At 45.2% G+C, this 25105-nt stretch overlaps 5 protein-coding genes across 7 annotated transcripts; 2 read left to right on the top strand and 3 right to left on the bottom strand.

Moving 5' to 3' along the window:
- Positions 1-137: 137 nt before the first annotated feature.
- RB195_014119 (uncharacterized protein) lies at positions 138-6616 on the bottom strand (the record flags this gene model as incomplete). Its single annotated transcript, XM_064204241.1, has 5 exons — positions 138-360; positions 424-488; positions 1514-1597; positions 1744-1905; positions 4190-6616. 5 exons carry the CDS (start codon positions 6614-6616, stop codon positions 138-140), a joined length of 2961 nt encoding a protein of 986 aa, XP_064060122.1.
- A 5685-nt stretch (positions 6617-12301) lies between these two features.
- Positions 12302-13900, bottom strand: RB195_014118 (uncharacterized protein; the record flags this gene model as incomplete). The annotated part of the gene is made up of 1 exon (XM_064204240.1): positions 12302-13900. One exon carries the CDS (start codon positions 13898-13900, stop codon positions 12302-12304), a length of 1599 nt encoding a protein of 532 aa, XP_064060121.1.
- Positions 13901-14122: 222 nt separating this feature from the next.
- On the bottom strand, positions 14123-24651 carry RB195_014115 (uncharacterized protein; the record flags this gene model as incomplete). 3 transcript variants are annotated; one of them, XM_064204235.1, is made up of 4 exons in its annotated part: positions 14123-14656; positions 15082-15333; positions 16533-16657; positions 24558-24651. In XM_064204235.1, the coding sequence occupies 4 exons, from the start codon at positions 24649-24651 to the stop codon at positions 14123-14125; spliced, it is 1005 nt and encodes a 334-aa protein (XP_064060116.1). The 3 variants fall into 3 exon arrangements, with proteins under 3 accessions (XP_064060116.1, XP_064060120.1, XP_064060117.1); XM_064204237.1 differs by lacking the exons at positions 16533-16657; positions 24558-24651 and adding an exon at positions 14747-14953 and having other exon boundaries at positions 14123-14698; positions 15082-15285; XM_064204236.1 differs by lacking the exons at positions 14123-14656; positions 15082-15333 and having other exon boundaries at positions 16527-16657.
- On the top strand, positions 17353-17598 carry RB195_014117 (uncharacterized protein; the record flags this gene model as incomplete). Its single annotated transcript, XM_064204239.1, has 1 exon — positions 17353-17598. One exon carries the CDS (start codon positions 17353-17355, stop codon positions 17596-17598), a length of 246 nt encoding a protein of 81 aa, XP_064060119.1.
- Positions 18407-19275, top strand: RB195_014116 (uncharacterized protein; the record flags this gene model as incomplete). Its single annotated transcript, XM_064204238.1, has 3 exons — positions 18407-18456; positions 18515-18713; positions 19135-19275. 3 exons carry the CDS (start codon positions 18407-18409, stop codon positions 19273-19275), a joined length of 390 nt encoding a protein of 129 aa, XP_064060118.1.
- Positions 24652-25105: the final 454 nt, after the last annotated feature.

Below are 25105 nucleotides of genomic sequence, written 5' to 3'. Positions count from 1 at the left end.
TGTTTTTAAAATGAAGGTAAAACGGAAAACAATTCGGGTTAACATAAGGTTTATAGTAGTCTTAAAAGAATACAGTGTAAAGTAGACTTGCTTTTTGAGTTACTATAATACACCACTAGTGATACCAACTTCAGTTGTTACTTAACATTGCACGCCATTTCTGACTTCCGAGTTCGCGTCCGCAATTTTTTAGCCTGCTCAGCTGGCGCCTCTTCGTTGTCTATGCTTTTTACGCTTTTCAGGGTGTCAGACTCTTCTTCGCTCCCATTTTGTGGTGCAGGTGAATTCTTCGCTTTTTCATTGCCTTGCTTTGTTAGTTTCTTTCTAGTTGCAATTTTCTTCTCACCTGGATCAGGTTCGCTGAAATTTCAACGACCTCAATACTTCTTTTCTCGACTAAAATATGTACTACCACATACGTACTTATCTTTTCTTATCCCAATCGGTAACAATAGCGATAGCCTTGATCGTTGCAGGAAGCCGATTTTCTAGATCCAAAAATAATGAAGTTTGAACGAGAAAGACGAGAGCATACATACATAGCTCTCTTCCTGCAGCTAAAGAGTCTTCTAAAACACTGTACACACAAGCATGCATGTAAGACCCTGTGCTGACGTTTCTTTTATTTCTCCAGCGTTATTCGGATTTTTTTCTTGTTTCTATAACATTGTGACTTAGGTTCTTTCTTCATATGCTCAGTACGTAGGTAGTGACTTGGCTCTTGAAGGAAAAAAGAGTTGGCGCACTCAATAATTTTCAATAGTGGTACAAGCGGGCTGCACCTACAGCGGGCAGCAAGAACATGTAACTTTCAAATAGGGATTGAAAGAATTGTGCAAAGTGCCAGCAAAAAAGTTTTATTTTCCGATGTAGATGTAAGCTGTTTTCAAATTAAGTTTAGAAAATTACGTTGTTCAAGTGGTGACCTCGACGGCTGAAATTTGGAGCCGTCTGCGGAAGTTTCCATGTTTTCATTATCATGTCAGGCAAGTTAATTATTTTAAAACGTCTCAAAAGCGGGCGCGCGCTGGAAATATTAACAGATTGCGACGGAATAACTCCTCATAAATCTTTGGTCTGAGTTCTTGAAGGCACCACATACACTTGAGTCAAAATGACAGGAAGTTTGAGGCAGTTACGTAAGCGCTTGCATTCGAAGCGTCACGATGGAGATAGCTGTTAGAATTGAGGTAGGATCATCCCGAACTGCAGCAATAATGAACGGCGGTACCCTTCTCCCCAGCTTTGAGCTCGGTCGCACACGCAACCGCACCAAGCCTTTTGCCATTTTTAACCTACTATATTTGTCTTCCACAGCCGAATAATGTCTGTATTAAATGATGGCGATCTTCATTGTTCTCCTAAAAATCCTTTCAAAACAGTGTCTTGACACTTTCTTTCTAAGATGAAAAGGTGGAAGTTAACGTTTCTTTGTTTGAACAAATAGAACCATTATTTGATTTTCGATCCCTCTAGAAGACGTTGAACCTGTTCTTCAAAGAACAAGAATTACCTCTTTTGATCTTTCTTTTGGTGCGGTTCCAGCAGTCTTTCTCGCTCTTCCAGTTCCAGGTTTTGTTGTTTGTAAATCAAGATTCTATAATTATGACACAAACAAATATATTGGCAATTCAGCTCCACTTTTTTTGTTCTTCATTTTCATTTTTCTTTTGGTGATGTCTTCTTGTAACCCAGCTCTTCAAGCTATGGAGTAAGCTTTTGGAGATTTTGCAAATAGCATACCTTACTGCCTGGAGTGCCCGGTTTTGATTTTGTAGCATTGTTCGGTTCCTGATGCGCTGATTGTGTCGTCTGGGTTTTATCTTCAAGCAGAGTGTTTTCGTTCACTTTTTTGTCCATTCTGTTGTGCTCGGGGACATTTCTATTATTGTTATTTTTTAGCTCCTGAAAATGAAGTAATCTGGTAAGAGTTCCATCACTGACAACGCCAGAGAAGGTATCAAGGGTTCATATCTTCTTATTTAAAGAGGAAGTCATACAAGTAAGGTAATATTGTGAGGGTTTGGTAAATAAATGGGAAATATAGAAACATAATGTATGTATTAGGTTGGTACATTAATCCGCTTTTTTTCAATGGGTATTTTTATCCCAAAAAAGTGCGTTTCGCTTTCTATTTTTTAAATAAAAACATATTTCATTGTTTTGTTCCTAAAGATACGCGTCGGAAATATTCCCGTTCGTCATGTTATATTTTACCACTTTAAAAAATGATGAACGGCGTCACGATCATTTGGCGATGTCAACGAGCTACATACTTCTGGCAGCCGTTAAGATAAAATCATATCAACCTCAATGTTGGCTGAAAACTTCAATATCGACCGTTCCATGATCGTCCGTCGTTTCAAAAACCTTTGTGAATTGTGAGAATTGGCTGAATGGGCATCTCACGAACTCTGACAATAGTTCGCATATTCACATGTCTACATGTTGAACGGAGTGTCATCGAACCTATCACCAGTAATGGGTGGGAACTGCTTCCTCACTTCTACCATATTCTCCCACTCAGGTCCCACCAGATTCCACATCGATCGTTAGTTGCAGAAATTGGCTGGCAGATTAAGTGTGTGGTGATTTTGATGAGTTGGTAGGTGACGTCAAAGTGTGGGTCGCCTCCAAGAGACATAATTCTCTGCACGTGAAATCGGTCGTCTGTCAAACACATGAACAGCGTTAATGGAAGTTGGCGGTGCTGTGCCTCAGAGCAATCATACAAACATGTTTTGTTGGATTTGTGCGTTCTCTTTTTATAATAAAAAGAGCTTAAAAACCACGGGTAACCGCGCTAACCTAATGGATAAATAGTATCGGATTTGGTACCAATGATAAGCACTTGCCATAAGTAAAAGGAGAATATGTTTCTAATGCAGTCAGGAGGTTGATGAATCAAAATGCAAAACATTTTTTTTTTGCAATTCTAAGAAAGTGTAAACTGCAGTACTGGTGATTTCAACCAGAAGCTTTTTATCCTGCATCCTCTTCTCCGTTTTTATCCCATCGCTGCACTACACCCGTGTTTCATACTAGGATAATTAAAGTGAGATGGAAATTTGCGACATTATCTCGACAGCTCTCACATTTCCGAAAATCATATTCTAATTTGATGTCGTCTGTCCGTTATATCCCAAAAAAAAACTATAATGATGGTTTAATCTTACTTTATTCTCTTCTTCCTGCATTTTTCAGTAGTAGAGAATGCTAATGTCTGCCTGTGTCTTGGTTGCTGTTTAAGAACGTTAGTGTATTCATGAATGTTAATACTTACGCGCCATACAAAACAAGTTTATAGCGAACGAGCAGTAATCACGTTATGACCATGCTGGTTTAACTAGCAAGGTTTGAGGTACTGATGATTTGTGAGTGCACGTGCGACAGAACGAGAGATTGCTGAGTCGTATCATACCAGTCTCGGTCGGGCACCCACAGCCGATTATGTGCGACCGAATGGGTGCTTGCCGAAAAGGCTTGCGGCAGGGCAGAGCAGGGATATCTTATATCGCTGAACACGATCGACACAAGGATACCTGGAGTCAATCGACCTACCCTCGTCCCTTGTTCACTTCGTACATAATCCATTTTATTGTTGTGTTCTTACTTTTAGTTCAAGTTTCCTTGTATATACATAGATCTCTTTGCTATGTATATTATACATGTGTATTACCACTCAGTTGTTATAACATTGGCTTGATTATCCCAACTGAGGTTGTCTTGATATCACATTAGCATCTTACCTATCTCCTCTCAACTAAATGTGAAGTATGAAGCGATGGTGGTTCATTCATTGCTCGGTGCTCGATCTGTGCGGCATCGTACATAAACGGTCTCAAGCGACTTGTGTGGTGTACTAGAATTTGCAGGACGGTATTTGGAATCACGAAACATTTCACCGCGTGGCAGTATTACTATACTACAGTTTAGCGAGCGTCTCCACTTTATCTTAGGTTACCTGTGATCACTAAGGCACGTCCACAAATCACCACGTAGAGAAATACATAGATTGCCTGCACTTTTAAACAACAGAACATCTACCATTCATCAATGTTCCAAACACTATTTGTTTTCGTGATAGGTTGCCTAAAGAACTGGATGCTAGGAGTATCCCGTCCCTCACTTGCGTGAAACGGGATACTCCTAGCATCACTCTCTCAATTACGCGTTCAATGACGCTCACCGCGTTTTCTTCCTGCTTGCGAAATGCCCAGGTTTCCGAAGCATAGGTCAAAGCAGGAAGTACGGTGGTGTTGAAGAGGTGAGCACGGAGCCGGGTGTTCCTGGTCTTCTTCACTACATCCTCGATGCTCTTGCACGCTCCCCAAGCCGCTCGTCTCCTCCTGCCCAGCTCGGGGGTCAGGTCGTTCATCATGTTCAGTTCCCGACCCAGATAAACGTAGCTGGTGCATTCGGATATGTTCGTTCCGTTGAGCGTGAATGGGGCATCCGAGACCCATCCGTTCCGCATGAACATCGTCTTTTGTAGATTCAGCTGAAGACCGATGCATCCACATGTTTCGTCGAATTCGGTCAGCATTCGTTCCGCTTGGCTGATGCTAGGTGTTACCAGTACGATGTCATCAGCAAAGCGCAAATGGTGTAGCTGCCGACCATCAACCTTCACTCCCATGTCGTCCCATTCCAACTTTCGCATTGCGTTCTCGAGGGTGGCTGTGAATATTTTGGGTGAAATTGTATCACCCTGTCGGACCCCCCTCTTCACGTCAATGATGATGTTCTTGTAGAATGGCGAAATTCCGGTCGTGAAGTTACTGTACAACTCTCGAAGTACCTTTATATACTGAGTAGGGACGCCTTGGCTGTCCAAGGCTTCCACGACCGCTTCCGTCTCAACCGAGTCGAAAGCCTTCTTTAAGTCGATGAAGGTGAGACAGAGCGGCATCTTGTACTCTCGTGATACCTCGATGAGTTTCGAAACAGTGTGAATGTGGTCAATCGTGCTGAATCCTTTTCGAAACCCTGCTTGCTCGCATGGCTGTCCTTCATCCAAGACTTTTTCAATCCTATTAAGGATTACTCTTGTAAAGAGCTTGTAGATGACGGACAGTAGGCAGATTGGGCGATAGTTGCCGATGTCATGTGGATCTCCCTTTTTATACAACAACACGGTGTTGCTGGTCTTCCACTGTTTAGGAACCTTGCATTCCGACAGATAACGTGTAAAGAGCCTCGCCAGGGTGTTGATGAGTACTGGCGGAAGGCTCTTCAGGTGTTTTGGTCTTATTCTGTCGGGACCGGGTGCCGTACGATTTCTTACCGACATGATAGCATGTCGTATTTCGGACGGGAGAATCTCTGGAATGACTTGTCCATCTTCCCTCAGATGGTGAGGAGGCAAGTGGACATGGCTGTCGAAGAGATCAGAGTAGAAGTCGTAGATGATTTTCTCCATCCCCCTTCTCGATGCAATGGCTGTTCCCTTTGGGTTCCGGAGAGCAGTCATCCTCGTCTTGCGACTGGCGAAGTTTCGACGGGCATAGCGGATGCTTTTCCCCGCCTCTGCAGCTTCAGCCAGCACTTCTGCTCTTCTCTCTTTAAGGTCTTCCTTTATCGCCTCTCGGCAAAGCCTTGCGAGCTCGGACGTGAGCTCTTGGTTCTCTGCGGCTCGTGCTGCTCCACGCTGGCGTATCAACTCAAGAGTTTCAAGAAACAGGCGCCTCTTGGTGGTTTTAAAACTCTCAGCCTTCTTCGCGCAGTCGTGAAGGTGTTCGACAAGCCGGTCATATTCCTCGTCAATGTTGTCCATTGCGGAATCTTCCCAAAAGCCGGCTAGCGTAGCGAAGAGATCCCAGTTGATGGTAGTCCTGGGATTTCTCTCTCTGAACTTGGCGGCTTTCTCTGCTCTCCTTGTGAAGGAAAATCTTCCTCGGAGGAGGCGATGGTCCGATCCCGTATAAAACTTTGGTACAACACCGACGTCCGTCAGGCAGAACCTTTTATTGACGATGATGTGGTCTATTTCATTACGGTACCCTCCACCGGGTGACTCCCACGTCCAGCGTAAAGAAGAGGGCTTCTGAAATTGCGAGTTCCCATGGATGGTCTTAGTCGTCATGATGAACTCGGAGAGCCCCTCCCCCTGGTCATTCCACTGTAGGCCGTGGGTCCCAATGTGAAGTTCCTCCGGCGTTCTTCTTGGGCCAACCTTAGCGTTGAAATCGCCAACTATGACCTTGTAGAAGGCATGATCTTCTTGGTAGAACTTCTCCAGGTCCATATAGAAAGCTTCGACTTCATCTTCTTCGTAGCTTGATGTTGGAGCGTAAACGACGAAGATAGTCAAAGCTGGTATTGGGCCACATCTTCTCATCCGCAGACGTCCGATTCGGGTCGTAAGTTGTTCAAAAGAGTCGATGTTCTTTGCCATACTCGTGTTGACGAGGACGCCAACTCCACCAACACCTCTACTGTCGCATGTTCCCAAGAGCAGTTCTTCTCCAGTTTCATATACGGCGTTGAGAGGGTGACGTCGTCTCGTCTCGGTCAGTCCGATGACGTCGTACTTGATCTTCTTGGCTTGCATCATCAGATCTTCGATGGCCGCTTCCGATGCAAGCGTACGTGCGTTATAAGTACAGATCGCCATCCTAGTCCTTTTCCGTTCTGGTAGCCTACATGACTCCTGCAACCCCGTCCTACCTGGCGCTACCGTACCAGGCTTTCCTCCGGAATCAGGAGACTCTTTTCTATTACTGTGTTTTGCTTAAAAATTTTAAAACCCATGGGCAGGTTGCAAGCCTCTAGTCCCATGAGTTTCTGGGAGAACTTTCGTTCTCCCGGTGTGGACATGTGGAGCTTATTTGTTGGAGGCGACTCCAAACCGCCTCCCTTGCACCTCCCAGTCACTTGATTGCAGGCTTTTGGCCGGACCGACGTGCGGGATACAAGGATGTCATGAGTCAGTCCTGGCTCAGCAGAAACAGGGAGTCCATCCCCTGAATCCACCTGCGTCTCTGGGCAAGCGCAAGGTCGCTTTTGGTCCGCGATTAGCCCCCTATCCGCCACCCGGGGACGCGCCACGTAGCCTCGCGACTAACCGGCTGTGATCCCTCTAGTGAGGGAGATCCGTGGGTGGTCCTAAAGAACTAGTTTCCAAAAATCCTTTTCCAAGCAAACGCTGACACTTCCTCACCTTGTTGCTGAGAACTTGTTTCACGGGATCCATCTTGATGTCAAAATATGAAACCTTCAGTTAAGAAATTTTGAACCAACCAGGAACTAGGGTACGTTCAAAAGCATTTTCACCACTTCACTTTTCAATCAAATTTTGAACTAGACCTGTGTGTGCATTGTGGGCAAATTTGAAATCGTCAAGCGATAAGTATTCTGATTTCCTGTTTTGATGATGATAAATGGTGGACGAAGTATGGGGGAGGCATAAAGCGAAAGCAGCACAGTGGTCTGTCTTGACAGCATTTATATCGATCTTCTGAGATGAAACAAAATAAAGTCCTAAAAAATATGTTGATATTAGTTGATACATCTTTTCACTTTATCTACTCGAGCCTTGAGAATTAAAAGTTCTGATTTGCTTGTTTCACACATATAAAAAAAATACAATTGCTTTCTACTTCTGGCATTTTGTGTGCAATCGTTTGATATATCTCTTTATGTGAACGATCGATACTCAGAACATAGGCAATAGCAAAAACAACATGACCCCTTGATGCGTTTCACAATTTAGATTCACTTAGTTACTTATTGACTTCAATTTAGTTTCACAATAGATGATGACGGACGCCGAGTATTTATGCATGGGCGGGGCATAAAGCGAACTCAGTGCAATGGTAGCTTAATGCTGCTAACTGCTGCGCAGCGCCATTAGCGATCATCATTGCCAGTCATTTCCCCAAAGGATAAGATGTCGCGGAAACTGTGGGTACCTAACGATACGCACTCCGTCCAATCAACAGACTTTCAGAGGTTGTGTGGTGCTCATTTCACGTGCGTTAAGTGATGATAAGAATGTTCAGGTATGGTGCTTTCCGTAAACTGCTACAGAATCAAAACTGTTGTTATAAACAACGTTCACCTATATTTCTAATAACTTGAAACGTTATTAGAAATATAAGATGAAGCTCTCTTTCAAATGTTCTCTTCCAAGTTATTTTACCGTAAAATAACATGATTTTCACTGTTCAAATACGGGTAGGGATCCTACGTCGCATCAGGTTAACTGCAAAATTGTGCGTATATGCACCTCTAGAAACAGAATATTGCAACAGCAATCGGAGCAGACAAAACTAGGGCTGAAACGCGCATTAGGATGCAGCACTGCTATGCTTTGCCACAAGGAGGTTCTCGAAATTCCGTACGCTCTTTGGAAACAGTTTCTTCGACTATATCTCGCAGAAGGTGCCTCGCTAACCTCACTTGCCCCATTTTTTGGCTCCGACTGCTAAACCTAACTACGTTGGACCAGTCTCCTCGAATGCTGCCTCCTGCACACTATTCAGACATTCTACTTTCCGCCTCCCACACAAATACCTGACGCCATTGAATTCTTCTTGTCACTTTCTGCTAATTCGTTTGGTACCTACAGGGCACACGTGCATACAGATACACACATTCCTGCATATGCTGGGGTTAAAACGACATGAAGCACGGTGGAGTTGCGTCGGCGATTCTGCTAAGAACGGCGCAGTCGAGACGTGGGCTGGAATTGAGGTCTTGCAATCGCGACTGCAGCGGGGAGTGGTGCTATTAAGCGTTCAACCACCATCATAACCGCTACGCTCTACGGCACTGTGCTTCATGTCGTTTTCACCCTTCTATATACACATCGCATACATACGCCTTGCACAGAATAACTCTGTAATTGTGTAGCATGATTGTATTATAGTATGATTAGAAAATAGCAAATTACAGTTGATCGCAGCGTTGTCCGAGTGATTGCAAATCGAGAAAGAGTTTTGCATATATGAAAGTCAGATTACAGTAATATTTAGATCACAGCATCGCTAGCTTGGTACTAATTATTCTCATTTAGTTGTGGGACCCCGTCTGTAGTTGTAATTTTCGACCAAATTTGTATCTATCCTTTAACGTTTGAGTCAATTGTAATTGGCTGTTGAATTTTAAACTGTGGGTTTTTCTGAAGATGCTCATTTTCAGTCTACAGTTTATTTTACTTCTTTTAGTTCATCCCAACACACTTTCTCTTTGCGTTCCTTGTTGAGATAACTGCGACGTATCTGTTGGAATTCAGTGTTCCTGTTTACCGCACACTGCTCAAAGCGGAAATGTGGGGGGGGGGCACTACTGACTAATAACTTATTACACTTATTACTCACTACACAATATTAAGTCGTTTTGAACTGTAATATTCTGTTTAATAGTCGAGCATATATATATATATATATATATATATATATATATATATATATATATTTAAAGGATAAAGTCACTGGCGTATCAATCCACTTGGGATGCGCCAACGCGTTTTACTAGAATTCGTAATCGATAAGGTTTTGGAAAGCGTGTTGGCCTATACAATGACTTGCGGGGGCCAGCCGATGACCAAGTCAGTGTTTTTATCCTCCCAGTCAAGTTTGGTACCAATTTATCGACCCCGGAGGGATGAAATCTTGGATTGCACTAGGGCGGTTTCGAACCCTCGACCGTGTGGCTACAACGGACCTCTAACGGACACCGCCACACCCGCCCATATATATACATATATATCATGATCATGATATATAATAACGGGCTTATTCTGTCATGTGTGTCTGTCTGTCTCTCTGTGTGTCAGTCACGAAATTCAAAAAAGAGGGTGCGACGGGTCCACCGGCGCCAGAAACCTATAGAAGGGGTGCGACGGGTCCATCGGCCCCAGATACCTATAGAAGTTGTGCGACGGGTCCATCGGCCCCAAATACCTATAAAAGAGAGTGCGACGGGTCCACCGGCGTCGGATTGGTGTGCCGGGCCAAAAAGCTATAAAATGGTGTAAGACGGGTCCACCGGCATCGGATACCTATGGAAGGGGGTGGAACGGGTCCACCGGAGCCAGATAACTATGGAAGGGGTGCGACGGGTCCACCGGCGTCGGATTGGTGTGCCGGGGCCAAAAAGCTATAAAATGGTGTAAGACGGGTCCACTGGCATCGGATACCTATAGAAGGGGTGCGACGGGTCCACCGGCGTCAGATACCTATAGAAGGGGTGCGACGGGTCCATCGGCCCCAGATACCTATAGAAGTTGTGCGACGGGTCCATCGGCCCCAAATACCTATAAAAGAGAGTGCGACGGGTCCACCGGCGTCGGATTGGTGTGCCGGGCCAAAAAGCTATAAAATGGTGTAAGACGGGTCCACCGGCATCGGATACCTATGGAAGGGGGTGGAACGGGTCCACCGGAGCCAGATAACTATGGAAGAGGTGCGACGGGTCCATCGGCCCCAGATACCTATAGAAGTTGTGCGACGGGTCCATCGGCCCCAAATACCTATAAAAGAGAGTGCGACGGGTCCACCGGCGTCGGATTGGTGTGCCGGGCCAAAAAGCTATAAAATGGTGTAAGACGGGTCCACCGGCATCGGATACCTATGGAAGGGGGTGGAACGGGTCCACCGGAGCCAGATAACTATGGAAGGGGTGCGACGGGTCCACCGGCGTCGGATTGGTGTGCCGGGGCCAAAAAGCTATAAAATGGTGTAAGACGGGTCCACTGGCATCGGATACCTATAGAAGGGGTGCGACGGGTCCACCGGCGTCAGATACCTATAGAAGGGGTGCGACGGGTCCATCGGCCCCAGATACCTATAAAAGAGAGTGCGACGGGTCCACCGGCGTCGGATTGGTGTGCCGGGGCCAAAAAGCTATAAAATGGTGTAAGACGGGTCCACTGGCATCGGATACCTATAGAAGGGGTGCGACGGGTCCACCGGCGTCAGATACCTATAGAAGGGGTGCGACGGGTCCATCGGCCCCAGATACCTATAGAAGTTGTGCGACGGGTCCATCGGCCCCAAATACCTATAAAAGAGAGTGCGACGGGTCCACCGGCGTCGGATTGGTGTGCCGGGCCAAAAAGCTATAAAATGGTGTAAGACGGGTCCACCGGCATCGGATACCTATGGAAGGGGGTGGAACGGGTCCACCGGAGCCAGATAACTATGGAAGGGGTGCGACGGGTCCACCGGCGTCGGATTGGTGTGCCGGGGCCAAAAAGCTATAAAATGGTGTAAGACGGGTCCACTGGCATCGGATACCTATAGAAGGGGTGCGACGGGTCCACCGGCGTCAGATACCTATAGAAGAGGTGCGACGGGTCCATCGGCCCCAGATACCTATAAAAGAGAGTGCGACGGGTCCACCGGCGTCGGATTGGTGTGCCGGGGCCAAAAAGCTATAAAATGGTGTAAGACGGGTCCACCGACATCGGATTGAAGTGCTGGCGCTAAAAACCTGTAGGAGGGGTGCGACGGGTACACCGGCGTCGAAATGGTGCGTTATAACTTCGTGTGCGAGACGCAAAAGATAGATGGTCGCAGCCGTTTCATAGCCGTGGCGACTGGGCCCTTTGTTTTTCACCTTTTACAACTCCGTGTCTATTTCCTTCTTCGTTCGCCTCAAGTTGGTAGCATGCCGTTCTCAGAAAGTGGAAACTCGCATGCAAACGGCTGCTTAAATAGTAGCAAGATGTTTATGTGGTCTGACGTGGAACGTTATCTTTATCAGTAGGATGATGTCTTTTATTCTTTTATCTTTCACGTCGTTTTATGCCAAAACATCATTCTTTGATAACTTTTTATAGAAAACAGGATGGAAAGCAATATTTCGCGTGATACTTTGTCTAGAATGTATTGGTATGGGTGTTTGAAGCTGAAGTTCGAATGTTCTCCAAATGTAGAACTGACGCGTTGAGAGAGAAGACTTCAAAATCTTTCGCTTTTAGTTATAATATAAAAAAGGAAGAAAGATTGTTGGAGATACACAAGTCTAGTTTCACCGAAAATGCCACTGCTGTTAATTTTCGTTGATTAGTGAAGGGGAGCGAAGCGAACACCACAGAAAGTCTGAAGTCCGGCTTTAGCCGGACGTTCAGACTGGTATATATATATATATATATATATATATACTGGTATATATATATATATATATATATATATATATATATATATATATATATATATATATACCAGTCTGAATGTCCGGCTAAAGCCGGACTTCAGACTTTCGGTGGTTTTAGATTCGCTCTACTTCACTGATCAATGAAAGTTAATAGTAGTGGTGACTTGACTTACTTGACTTAATCGACGGGCTGATGTCATCGCCTGACGCGATTACCCGCATCTTCGCCGATGTGTGCCGTCCTTGAACACAGCTCTGCCCAACCTTCTCGATCTTCTGCGAGAGCTTGCACAGAATCAATCCATTCGTCGCTATTCCAAACTCTGCGAAACCTTACGTCTCGCCTGAACTGCCTATCCACGCCGAGTGTCCTCAGGTCCTCTTTCACCGCCTCAGTCCAGAACTTCTGTTTTCGGCCAGGTGGCTTCTTCCAGCTCGAATCCGACGAACTCCTCAGAACTCGTTGAACAAGGCGATCTGCCGGTCTCCTTAATATATGACCAAAGAAGCGAAGACGATTTACTTTAGCCACTTTCGATGGCGGTGCAAGATGTTGATGTTTTCCACGTGTCATCCGCCGGTATACCACAACAATTTCTGCGTAAAGATCTTCATTGTGGCATACCCTAGACCAAAAGTAGCCAAGTAGCCGTCTAAGCAGCTTTCGTTCCGTGCAGTCAAGCCTCTCCATAACCGTTGATGGTGCTGCCCAAGTCTCCGATTCGTACATCATGATGGGGCGAATTGCGGATAGGTAGACTCGCAGCTTGACTTTGTTGGTGATAGGGGTCGACAACAGGCATTTCGTTAAGGAGTTAAATGCAGAAGTGACCTTAGCGCATCTTTGCTGAACATCTCTTTCGTAGCTGGCATTGTTCTTCAGCGTACAGCCTAGGTAACAGAACTCATCGACGAGTTCTATCGGTTGTCCGTCCACCCTGATTCCCGTTCGTGGTCTCAAAGAGATCCACATCTGCTTGCATTTATCAGGGCGTAGGCGTAGTCCATAGGCTGCAGCCAGCTTCGATACAAGGTTGACAACATGTTGAAGTTTCGTACTGCTTTCCGCGAATATAACAACATCGTCGGCGTACTCGAGGTCAGTCAAGGGGCACCCAGATGATGCCAAAACAATGTCGGCAGGACACTGGTCGACTATTCTTCGCATAATGTCGCCGATTACGAAATTGAACAGGAAAGGTCCTGCCACTGCCCCTTGTCTTACTCCAGTTACCACTTCAAACGGTGTTGTACATCCGGCTGGCGTTCGAACTGCAGCAGTTGTTCGTTGATTCATGTCATCAAGCAAGCGAACGAACTTTCCTGGTACTCCATCGGCGCTCAGCGCGTTGAGAAGACGGCCTCGATGAGGAGAGTCGAACGCGGCTTCAAAGTCCAGAAACGCTAGTTGCATTGGCTTCGAATACCGCTGCCAAATTTCGATCACTCTCCTGACGATGAACACCTGGTCAATCGTAGATCGGCCAGGACGAAAGCCAGCTTGCTCGTCGCGCGTTGTTTCTTCGCGATGTTTAATGAGTCGGTCCAGGATAATGCGCTCCAATACCTTGTACATAACACGCAGCAAAGAGATTCCTCGATAATTCCTGGGGTCCGTGACGGATAACTTCTTGTGGAGGGGAATTATGATAGCGTGTCCCCACGAATCAGGTATCCTTTCGTCTATCCATATTGAACGGATGATCTTTGTCATCTCACGAATCCCAGACGGAGGAAGATATTTTAGCATTTCTGCGCTAATCCCGTCGTCTCCGCCAGATTTTCCATTCTTCATTTTTTGAATACAGACCAGGACCTCCGACAAGGTCGGTGGCTCCTCGTTAACCGCGTATGTCGGTCTATGAACGTGTTCGAGTTCAGGGGCTGACCGTTTTTAGCCGGTTCAGCAAGGTCTTGAGGTGTTCCTTCCAAATTGGAAGGGTTGCTTCACCGACAGCTACCCCATTGGCAGTGTTGAGGACAGGGGAACATCTTTTCATTTTGCCGCTATACTGTTTTAGTAGAGCATAGGCTTTCCGCGGGTTCCTGTCTCCCACGCCTTCTCAAACACCATCGCCCTCGACGTCCACTCGTTATCGCGGTCTTGTTGCAGTTGACGACGCAGCTTCCTTCTAAGACGCTTTTCCTGGTTGAAGTCACCAGCGCTGCGCGCGATACATACAGAATTGTATGTGGATTTTGTTACCGCAGATGCAAAGGCAAACTTCTTCCGCGGCAATAGAACCGGGAGCGTTTCCTTTGCAGCGTCCTGAAAGCACTTTGTGAAGGAATCCGCATCGCTAAGCTTCTTCCTGGTCCGTACTTCAACATGAATGGACACACGTTGGCGGAATTTTCTTCTGCATTCATCGTCTTTCAGACCTGCCATGTCGATTTCCCATTGAAGAGGAACTCCTCGGTTTCTCTTCTGGAACCGTATCTTAAAGCTGAGAAGAACTGGACGGTGGTCAGAGTCGAACGCGACGTCCCAAACAGCTCTAGATTTCCGGATATCTGACTGAGGAATGTTCCTCGCCAGAATGTAGTCGAGCTGAAGTTTAGGAGGCTGATGGCGTCCTCTTAAACGATTCCTCTTAAACGTGGAAGCGATGATGAGGCCCGTCTGTTCGCACTAGTCGACCAGACGGTCACCGTTGTCCGACGTGCGCTCCGCTGCATAGTACCATTTTCCTAGCACATCGTATTGCTGTTCGAGTCCCATCTTCGCATTTGCGTCGATTCCGACAATGACCACCTGCTGGCTTGGTATTTTAGACATCAACGCATTGAGTTCATCATAGAAGGCGTCCTTACTGTTGTCCTCAGCGGGATCGTAGGTGCGTGAGCACTTACGATCCAGAGTTTATATCCTCCGCGATCCCGCAGTCGTAAAAAGGCGCATCTAGACGACGTTGAGCCAAATTCCTCCACCAGGTTCTTGTAATCGTTCCTCACAGCTATCGCGCAGCCACCTACTTTGTTCTCATCAGCATCGCCGCAGTATATGGTGTAATTTTCGATGCTGATGACGGGCCGATCTCTCATGCGTGTTTCCTGCAGTGCAGCAAAAGGCACGCAGAAATATCGCAGAAGTGTGGATAGAGCGGCTTGTTGGAGTTCACTCGATAGTGTTCGGCAGTTCAGCGTCACGAAACGAATGGTTGTTGCCAAAGATTCCATGCTCCCTTCGGGCAGTTTACCTTTCAGGTTATGGGCTTTGGCGGTGTGCTGGACGACAGCACCTTTTTGCAATGTATGGGAAGCTTTCGCCATATAACAGTGCAGGTTACATAGCTCGTACGTTCCCAATGTGTACACTCGAACGCCTGATTGTGTTTAGTCAAAGCAGGGCCGCCAAGTGCAGGCAGCAATCAGACTCGTATACGCGGCCCCATAGTAGCGGTGTTTTCTGCAAAATTGTGTTGTGTGTGTTTTTTTAAACAGCTCTTTTCTTCTCTTCTTCATATTATAAATTAAAGCGAAAGATTACGGACTTCTCCTTCTAAACGCGTTAATTTTACATATGGAGAATATTCGACCATCAGCTGCAAACACTCCTTCGATGACAGAATAATAAAGATACTATTTGAAAGCATTACTCAAAGTATGGGTATTCCTCTTGATTTGCCCCAGTAGTTATCACAGAATGATTTTCTAACATTAAATGACGTGAAAGACATCATCCTACTGATAAAGATAACGTTCCACGTCAGATCACGTAAACATCCTGCTACTATTTAAGCAGCCGTTTGCATGCGTGTTTCCACTTTCTGAGAACGGCATGCTACAAACTTGAGGCGAACGAAGAAGGAAATAGGCAGGCGGAGGAGTCATAAAGGTGAAAAGCAAAGGGCCCAGTGGCCACGGCTATGAAACGGCAGCAACCATTTATTGTTTACGTCATGCACACTAAGTCGTTGCGCACCAATGATCGGGTCCACCGACACCGACGGACCCGCTGCACCCCTTCCGTAGGTATCTGGCTCCGGTGGACCCGTCGCACCTCCTTCTATAGGTTATTGGCGCCGGTGGACCCATCGCACGCCCTTCCATAGGTATCTGACGCCGATGGACCCATCGCACCCGCTTCTATAGGTATCTGACGCCGGTGGACCCGTCGCACCCGCTTCCATAGGTATCTGTCGCCGGTGGACCCGTCGCACCCCATTTCATAGCTTTCTAGCGTCGAGGCACCAACTCGAAGCCGGTGGACCCGTCGTCACCCTCCTTTTTGAATTTCGTGACTGACACACAGACAGACAGACGGACACACGTGACAGAATAAGCCCGTTATTATATATAATGATATATATACATATATATATATATATATATATATATATATATATATATATATATATCAGCATTTTTTTCCCGAAACTTCTTTTCATAGTAGAGTACAAGATAAGAAAAAGTTAAAACTAGACCTCATTAGCTACCATTTTTTCAGGTTTTGAATGCGTTGTGTGGTTCATGTTCGTATTTGAAAGTTGTATCGTTACACAGCTGTGTTGTGATGATCGAGCAGATGTACTTTTAGCACATGCAAAAGCTGAAATAATTTGCTGGAGTCGTTTTAATGGAACTATATTTCTAAAGTTTGCAAGTAGTAATAGAAATGAGCTCATTACAGTTGTTGCAAGTTATTATATAGGCCAGATACGCGTTCGTAAAAGCCAAACCATCATGAAGTGAAGTGAATGTGTTGGCGCATTTCATGAGTTCTTGAGAGGATCGGTTAAATCAGACACTTCACCTACACCTTATACACTGTATACGCAGAGAGGGAGCGAGCCAAATCTAATTCTTACTTCTCGTGGTGGACCTGCTTTTGCTAAACGCAGTCAGGCATGTGAGCATACGCCTTAGAAGCGTATTACTTGCACTGTTAAATGGCGTTAGTTTAAAAAAATTGCAGAAAAGTGCTGTCGCCGAGCACACGGTCACTATACTCTCGTACGTCAAATGGCTAGAACGAACATGGAATCCTTGGCTATAAACATCTGTTTCTTAACGCTGTTGAGTGAACTCCAACACCCCGCACTATCCAGAATTCTGCGATATCTGCATACAGTGTTTGCTGCATTGCAAGGAACGCGCACTCGCCTCATCATCAGTATCAATTATATCATGTAATACGGCGATGCTGACGAAAGCAAAATAGGAGGTTGTGCCATAACTTTGAGGAGAGGTTACAACAACGTGGTGGAGTTCGGATCAACGTCATCAAGATGCGCCTTTTTACGAATGTGGGATCGTAGAGGACTCAAACTTTGGATCGTAAGTGCTCACGCACCTACGGAGGCCGCAGGGGACCACAACAAAGACGTATTTTATGATGAAATCAATTCGTTGATATCCAAAATACCAAGTCAGCAGGCGGTAATTGTCGCAATTAATGCGAATGCAAAGATGGGACCTGAACAACAATCCGATGAGCTCGGAAAATGGTATTATCGCGCAAAGCAAGCGCCGGACGACGGTAGTTCTTGAGCAGACGAATCTCATCATTGGTTCTAAGTTTGAGAGGAATTATCGACGTCATCAGCTTACGTGACAGGGGACAACTCTTCTAACGCCAGAAGGGCTACGCCGGCAGAGGATGCCAACTCTTAAAGGCGTCACTCCACGAATCGGAGGTGATACGGATTTCAGGTGGAGTATTCGTATACGGGATCGTAGATTATGAAGAGGAGGGTGTTCCGTCCATTTCTTTCTAATTTCGTAAAAAACGGCCCGAAAGATGCGGCTTCGAGCGTTCTGGCGCGCTATTTTCTACAACGAGTTCAATTGGAGTGCGCCATCTATGGCCATATGTGCATCGCCGTATCTTCCAGGCCATTTTTACAGCAATTAGGAAGAAATGGAATCACCCCCTCTACATAATCTACTATGCTGTATACTAATACTCCACCTGAAGTCCGTACCACCTCAGATTCGTGAGGTGATGCCTTTAAACTTCAGCACGCTTCAAAAAATTTGTGTGGGAGGTCGCAACGTCGCAATCAGCCATCGACCACAACTCAGTTTTTCTCAGCTTGAAACTGAGGTTCCAGAAAGAAAGTCGAGGGGCTCAAGATCAACCGAAGATCGAAGTGCCAGGTCCGAAGGACGAGGCATGTAGCAGGAAATTCCGCCAACAGGTGTCCGATAAATGGAGTACGTACCAACAGGAAGCCTAAGGAGGTCGCCAGTTGTATTGAGATGCTACAAAGAAAGCGCTCCCGGTTTTGAAAAGAAACTCGACGAGAAGGAAGTTTGCTTCTGCATCTGCGGAGACTAGACACGCATACATTTCGGTATGTGTCGCCGGCAGTACTGGTTTCAACCAGGAGAAGGTCTTATAAAGAGGTTTTGTCGAGAACAACAAGAACTCCAGAAAAGAGTATACTCTACTAATGTAGTCCAGCGCAGAGATGAAGAAATGTTGGCCTGTCCTCAACGTTGCTAACGGAGTCACTGTCGAGGAGGTAAACCTACCGATCTGGAAGGAGCATCTCAACACCTTGCTGAATCGACAAGCGCCCTCTTTCCCTGAACTCGAGCATGTCCAACGATCAATGTGCACCGTCGTGGGCGAAGAAACACCAACCGTGTGGAAATCCATGGTCTGTCTATATTCAAAAACGAAGGTTGAAAAACGGCTGAGACGATGGGATTAGCTCAGAAATCTCTTCCTTCTTTTGAGATTCGTGATTCGTGGCGAAGATCATTCTATCATTAGTGATGGCAAAGGCCATTCTATCATTAGTGATTCTTAGGAAGGATTCATGACTCGTGGAGAATGCTGTCATAGTTCCTCTTCACAAGAAGAGGATCCATCAAGGAACTCAAGAACTACCAAGGAATATCTTTGCTCCGTGTAATGTACGAGGTCTTAGATCGGATCGTCCTGTTTGGGCTTATTGAACATCTCAAAAAACCTGTGATGAACAACGCGGCTTTCGTTTTGGTCGATCTACGATTGACCAGGCGTTCTTTGCCAATAGAGTTACCGAAACATGACAGTTCCATTCGAAGTCTATTCAGTTATCTTTCCTAGAGTTAGAAGCTGCTTCTGACTCTCCTCACAAAGGTCGTCTTTTTAATGCACTACGTAATGATGGTATTCTAGAAGAGTTCATTCGCTCAATCAAGGACATGAAGAGAAGAATAACTGCTGCTGCTTGAACACCAGCCGGATTTGCTTCATCGTTCGAAATGGAAAGTGGAGCAAAAGAAGACGTGGGATTTTTTTTTGTTCAACATTGCCTTCGATGATATCGTGCAAAGAACAGTTGAGCATTGTTCCGGTGATGTGATTCTTGCACCATTTGGACGTCTCTCAAGTACGCCGATGTAGTAGTATTCGCTTCAAGCAGCGCGAATTTGCAACATGTTATCACCCTTGTATCAAAAATAGTTGCAGCCTACGGTTTATGTCTCCGCCCTGATAAATGTAAGCAGATGTGTGTCGCGGCGAGACCATCAACAGAAAACAGAGTGAACAGACAACCAATTAAACTTATGGACGAATTCTGTTATTTGGGTTGCGTGCTGAAACAAGATGGAAGCTACGAGAAAAATATTTAGTAAAGATGCGCTAAGCCAGTTGTACATTCAAGTCTTTAACGAAGTGTTTATAGTCGACCTCATCGCTGACATATAATAGTTAAGCTACGAGTCTACCTATCCCCAATTCGCCAAGTCCTGATGTACAGGTCGAAGACTTGGACAGCGCCTTTAACGGCGACGGAGAAGCTTGATTGGATGGCAAGGAAGCTGCTTCTGCCTAATGCTATGCCATAACAATGATCTTCACTCAGAAGTGGATATGGTGCATCGGCTGATGACGCGAGGAAAACAACATCTTGCTCCGCCCTCTAAAGTATAATAGCTGTAGAAAATCGTCTCCGCTTCCTTGGTCACAATATGAGGAAGTCGGATCGTCTTGCCTAAGTCGTCTTGGAAATACTGGAGAAAACCAGAGGAGAAGGTGGACAGAAATTGTTAAGAAAGTCTTCAAAAAACTTGACATTGAAAGGAAGTTCAGGCGAGACGTGAAGTTTCGCAGAGTGGAGTAGTGACGAATGGATAGATTCTGTGCGACCTTCAGCTTAAAATCGGCCAGGGTGAGCTCAAATATGTTCAAGGACGACACGCCCCTGCAAAGATGCGGACAGCTTCGTTAGGCTGTAACATCCGCCCGCCGATTAAGTCAACTAAGTTACTCGTTTTAGTCTGGATGCAGGATTTTGAGTTTACCTGAACTGTCCCGTTTTCAGTGTGCCATTTAGCTTCATTTCATAAAAGGAGTGCAATATGTTTCTTGTGTACATTATTAATACTCAAGACTTACTCAACTTGGCAGAATGATGATTTCATGCAGGATTGCATAAAACTGGTTATCCTACATAAAAAAGGGGAACATTGAGACACTTCAGAGGCTATCATATTAGCAAGCGAGCAAGGTAAATTATCGTAACCCCACTGGAACTCTTGTAGTTTCTAGGCGTAGCCCTTTTGTTGTAACTGTCGCTTGATAAGAATAGAGGAACAACCTTGCCTCCGTTGCTAACGTGTGGTCGTCCCTCTGTGACAACTCTTTAATATTCATTAATTCTTTCACTCTTCAACAAATTCATTTTCTCACGTATTCACATTTGTGTAAGCGCGAAACTCTAATCGAACGTGTTTTTGCAAACATTTCATGTCGACATGCGGGCTGCTCATTCTCAAAACTGCAGATCATTCTTTTCTAGATTCTTGGAAAGGTTGTGGAAAGTCGGAAGTGTTTTTGAAAGAGCTTCGAAATACTCCACCATTCTTCTCTTTCCGATTTATCCTTACTCTCTCTTATTCAATATTCTATTTTGAATAATTATTTCCCTTAACTCTCGTTCAGCCGACTCGGCTTCTGGGACCCTTAGCAGAAGCATCATCTTAATCCGATTGTTCAAACTTAATATTTCAAAGATATTTCAAACTTTCAAACTTAAACCTCAGAAAGTAGTCTCAAGTTTCTGAATGTCTGTGTTCAAGAAGATCTCAGACTTCAAAAAGCAGAACAACCAACAAGGTGAGACAGTGCAACCATAATTTTGCCTCACACTTACAGTGGAAAAGATATCGCTCCGTTGTGCATAGAATATTTATGGAATATATATTTTCTATGGAGCACGTTTTGACATACATAACCCACGGTTAGTAGTGCTTCTCTGCTCTCTTAAACTTTGGTTTTAGTGTTCCAGTTGGAGGCACAGTGACATGTTTGAGCATGTCACTCTGCCCTCCGCACAGTTATTGCGGGAATTGGGTAAGGAGTTGGAAAAGTCTTAGCATTTGAGCATATTTGATAATTTGACCATGTCTATACGCGTCTCGAAGCGGGTGCCATCCGGTAAATGATAATCGGAATGTGCCCTCGAGCTTTTTTAACTACAAGTCGCGGTTCTTGAGTCCGCGTGTATCGACACTAGCATCATGCTATATAATAACGGCTTATTCTGTCACGTGTCTGCATCTGCGCATGTGTGTGCCTCAGCCAAGAAACTCCGAAAAGAGAGGGAGACGAATCGGTTTGGTGCGCTGGAACCTCAACACGGTAAAACTGGGTGAGACGGGTAATACGGCATCGAATTCGTGCCCCGAAGCCAGATAGCTGCAAAATGGGGTGGGACGGATCCCATTGGGTTGAAATGGTGCGCCGGTGCCAGAAAGGCATAGAGTGGGGAGAGACGGGTTCAACTGCGTCGGATTGGTGCGCGGGAGCCCCAAGGTGGTAGAACGGGTTTCTATGGTCCCTTCGAGATATCCGATATCTATTTCCCAGCATGTGTCCTGATGCTGCTAACATCCTTTTTTCAAAAAGAGGAGACACGCGTGCGAACAGCTGCTTAAATACAATATATAGTAGGCAACAATTTACGCGATCTGGCGTAGAGCGTTATTTTTATCACTACGATATTAACGTCATTCCACGTTAGCACTTCATTTTTGCTAATAGTTGAGAACGGATGAGACTCATACTTCGAATAATGTTTCCAAATTGTGGAGGTTCGAGAGAAACATAGATGTAAAATTAAGCTGGATTGCTCTCCAAATATAGAAGAGCGTTTAGGAAAAAACCATAAAATCTTTCATCTACGCTTAAATTTTCGGGTAAAAAAAGTTGAAGAAATCGTTGATAGAAAAAGCAAGCGTCAGATCATGCAAACTGTTCGCTAGTAGCAGCAGTTTGCATGTTTCCAGTTTCTGAGTAAGGCATGCTACTAATTTCAGGTGAACGAAGAAGGAAATAGACAAGCGGATGAGCCATAAAGGTGAAAAGCAACGCCAAGTGGCCACAGCTATCTAACGGCTGCAACGTCCCATTTACCTTTAGCGACATGCACACGAGGTTACTGCGCACCATTTCGACGCTGCGGAAACCGCCCCACTACATTTTGTAGTTATCTGGCGCCGGTCGCCGGTGGACCTGTCGCACCCCATTTGATAGCTGTCTGGAGCCGGCGCACCAATCCGACGCCGCGGGACCCGTCGCAACCCGTTTTATAGCTGGACACACACACACACACACACACACACACACACACACACACACACACACACACACACACACACACACACACACACACACACACACACACACACACACACACACTCACACACACACACACACACACACACACACACACACACACACACACACACACTCTCACACACACACACACACACACACACACACACACACACACACACACACACACACACACACACACACACACACACACACACACACACACACACACACACACACACACACACACACACACACACACACACACACACACACACACACACACACACACACACACACACACACACACACACACACACACACACACACACACACACACACACACACACACACACACACACACACACACACACACACACACACACACACACACACACACACACACACACACACACGTGACAGAATAAGCCCGTTATTATATATTATGATAATGATAATAAAGGTGGTCGCGTCACTATTCCCATCATTTTTGATCCCACATCAGGTAAATGAGATTCATCATTGGTGTGGTGATCCGCCACCAACTTTGATGGGTGAGCTGGTATGTATGCGACCCAATTCATTCTACCCGATGAAGTCAACCGCCCACTACGATGCAGAGGTGATAATTGAAAGAGCAATTGTAATGATGTGGCTACATGGCTCAAAGCACATTAACAGCAGTACACCAAAAAATGTCAATCATTTTAGTTTGATGGAACTTGAACGGCAATTTTTGCACAATTCCCAAAGAATATCACAATCAAAACAACATCTATGCTTTAAAAAATCCGAGGAATTGAAGAAAGCAATATCCATATTCGGCAAAACTCAACGCCAACCAGTGGAGAAGATTAAAAATTGACATGAGCACGCTCATACTCGTAATCTATTCCCCGTATTGTTAATGAGAAGTCCCAACATTGTCGAGCGACGGTGATTTAAGGATTTTTGCAGACGCTACGTTTAAGCTGGCGAAAAGATGATAAGTGGTGTTGACTGGCATTTAGGAGCTTTTGCGCGAAAGTATAAAATTATAGTACATTATAGTGCCTAAATGGAGACTTAAAGGCATCACACCACGAATCTGAGGTGGTGCAGATTTCAGGTGAAGTATTCGTATACAGGATGGGAGACTACGGAGAGGGGGGTGATTCCGTCCATTTCTTCCTAATTGCCGTAAAAAACGGCCCGAAAGATACGGCTTCATTCGTTTTGGCGCACCATTTTGTACAAGAGGTTCGATTGGAGCGCGCCAGTCTTGTGCGGCGCAGCATCTTCCGGGCCGTTTTTTACGGCAATTAGCAAGAAATGGACGGAATCACCTCCCTCTCTGTAGTCTCCCATCCCGTATACGAATACTCCACCTGAAATCTGCACCACCTCAGATTCGTGGGGTGATGCCTTTAATGGTATGCTGTGTGAAACTAAAAATAGGAGCTGTGCTTATGGATGAGAAGAGGGAGGAGAAGGAGCGTGTACCGTCTCATCCAATATCGGAAAGTTCTTCAATGAAACCTCCAAAATAGATTGCTTCACAGTTGTATGTGTTGATTATAGTTGTCGGATTTTAGCTCCGCACGATCTAGTCCATTACCAAGCGGGCCGAGAGATGTTAGTTGTCAGGCGATACGACGTGCGTAGAACAATGTTTGGAACTTGCTGACTTCAAAACTTTTCGAATTTTTTCTTCAATGTCATCGTGCTAGCAGTAAAAGCCTCCTGTTTTTACATCATGATAATTCTCACAACAGCCTTGATTTTTTTAAGCTTTCTTTTTCAAGATTACTGACTGAAAACCATCATTTCTCTATTCTGAACTAAAATATCTATGCGTAAAATGGCTAGAATGTTCTTAGGTTCTACATTAGGTTCCACTATTAATGGGACATACCTTTAACAGTGAGCATGAGCATTATGTAAACGAGAACTCCAATCCATTGAATAGCAGAGAGCTCTGGGCTGAAGACGGTCACATCCAACTGCATGGCATTTTACCCCAGGCAAGACTGCTTCTATACCTCATCAACATGCTTATTTCTGATAACTTATCAAACCTTTTCGAGAGAAGAATTCCTGTTTACTTTACCTATTAGTCATGTGAAATATTGATCATCATTCATTTCCTCTAAGAAAGGAGGTTGTGCAGAGACGTTTACCGTTTCGCGAAGAACTAGTCGTAGGCTGGAGGGCAACCGAAATTATAGTAGAAGTAGCTGGAAATTTAAGACTTTAAAAAGACTCGTTTCTCAAGATTTTAAGATTTTAGTATATTTTAAAAAGAAAATATCCTGTACAGCACGACAATAGTTATTTCCTTGTTTTGGAAAATCCAACTGTTTGCTATTTTATTTAGTTGTAAATTGTCTTATTTACTTCCAACTTCGGTCAGCTATGAAACACCATCGTGGTCTAGAATGTAATGGTAGCTCATAGTATGGT

This window comes from Necator americanus, chromosome V (assembly GCF_031761385.1).
Source record: "Necator americanus strain Aroian chromosome V, whole genome shotgun sequence".
Lineage (NCBI taxonomy): Eukaryota > Metazoa > Nematoda > Chromadorea > Rhabditida > Ancylostomatidae > Necator > Necator americanus.
Note: the sequence above shows the minus strand (reverse complement) of the source record. Positions and strands in the feature narration are given on the sequence as shown.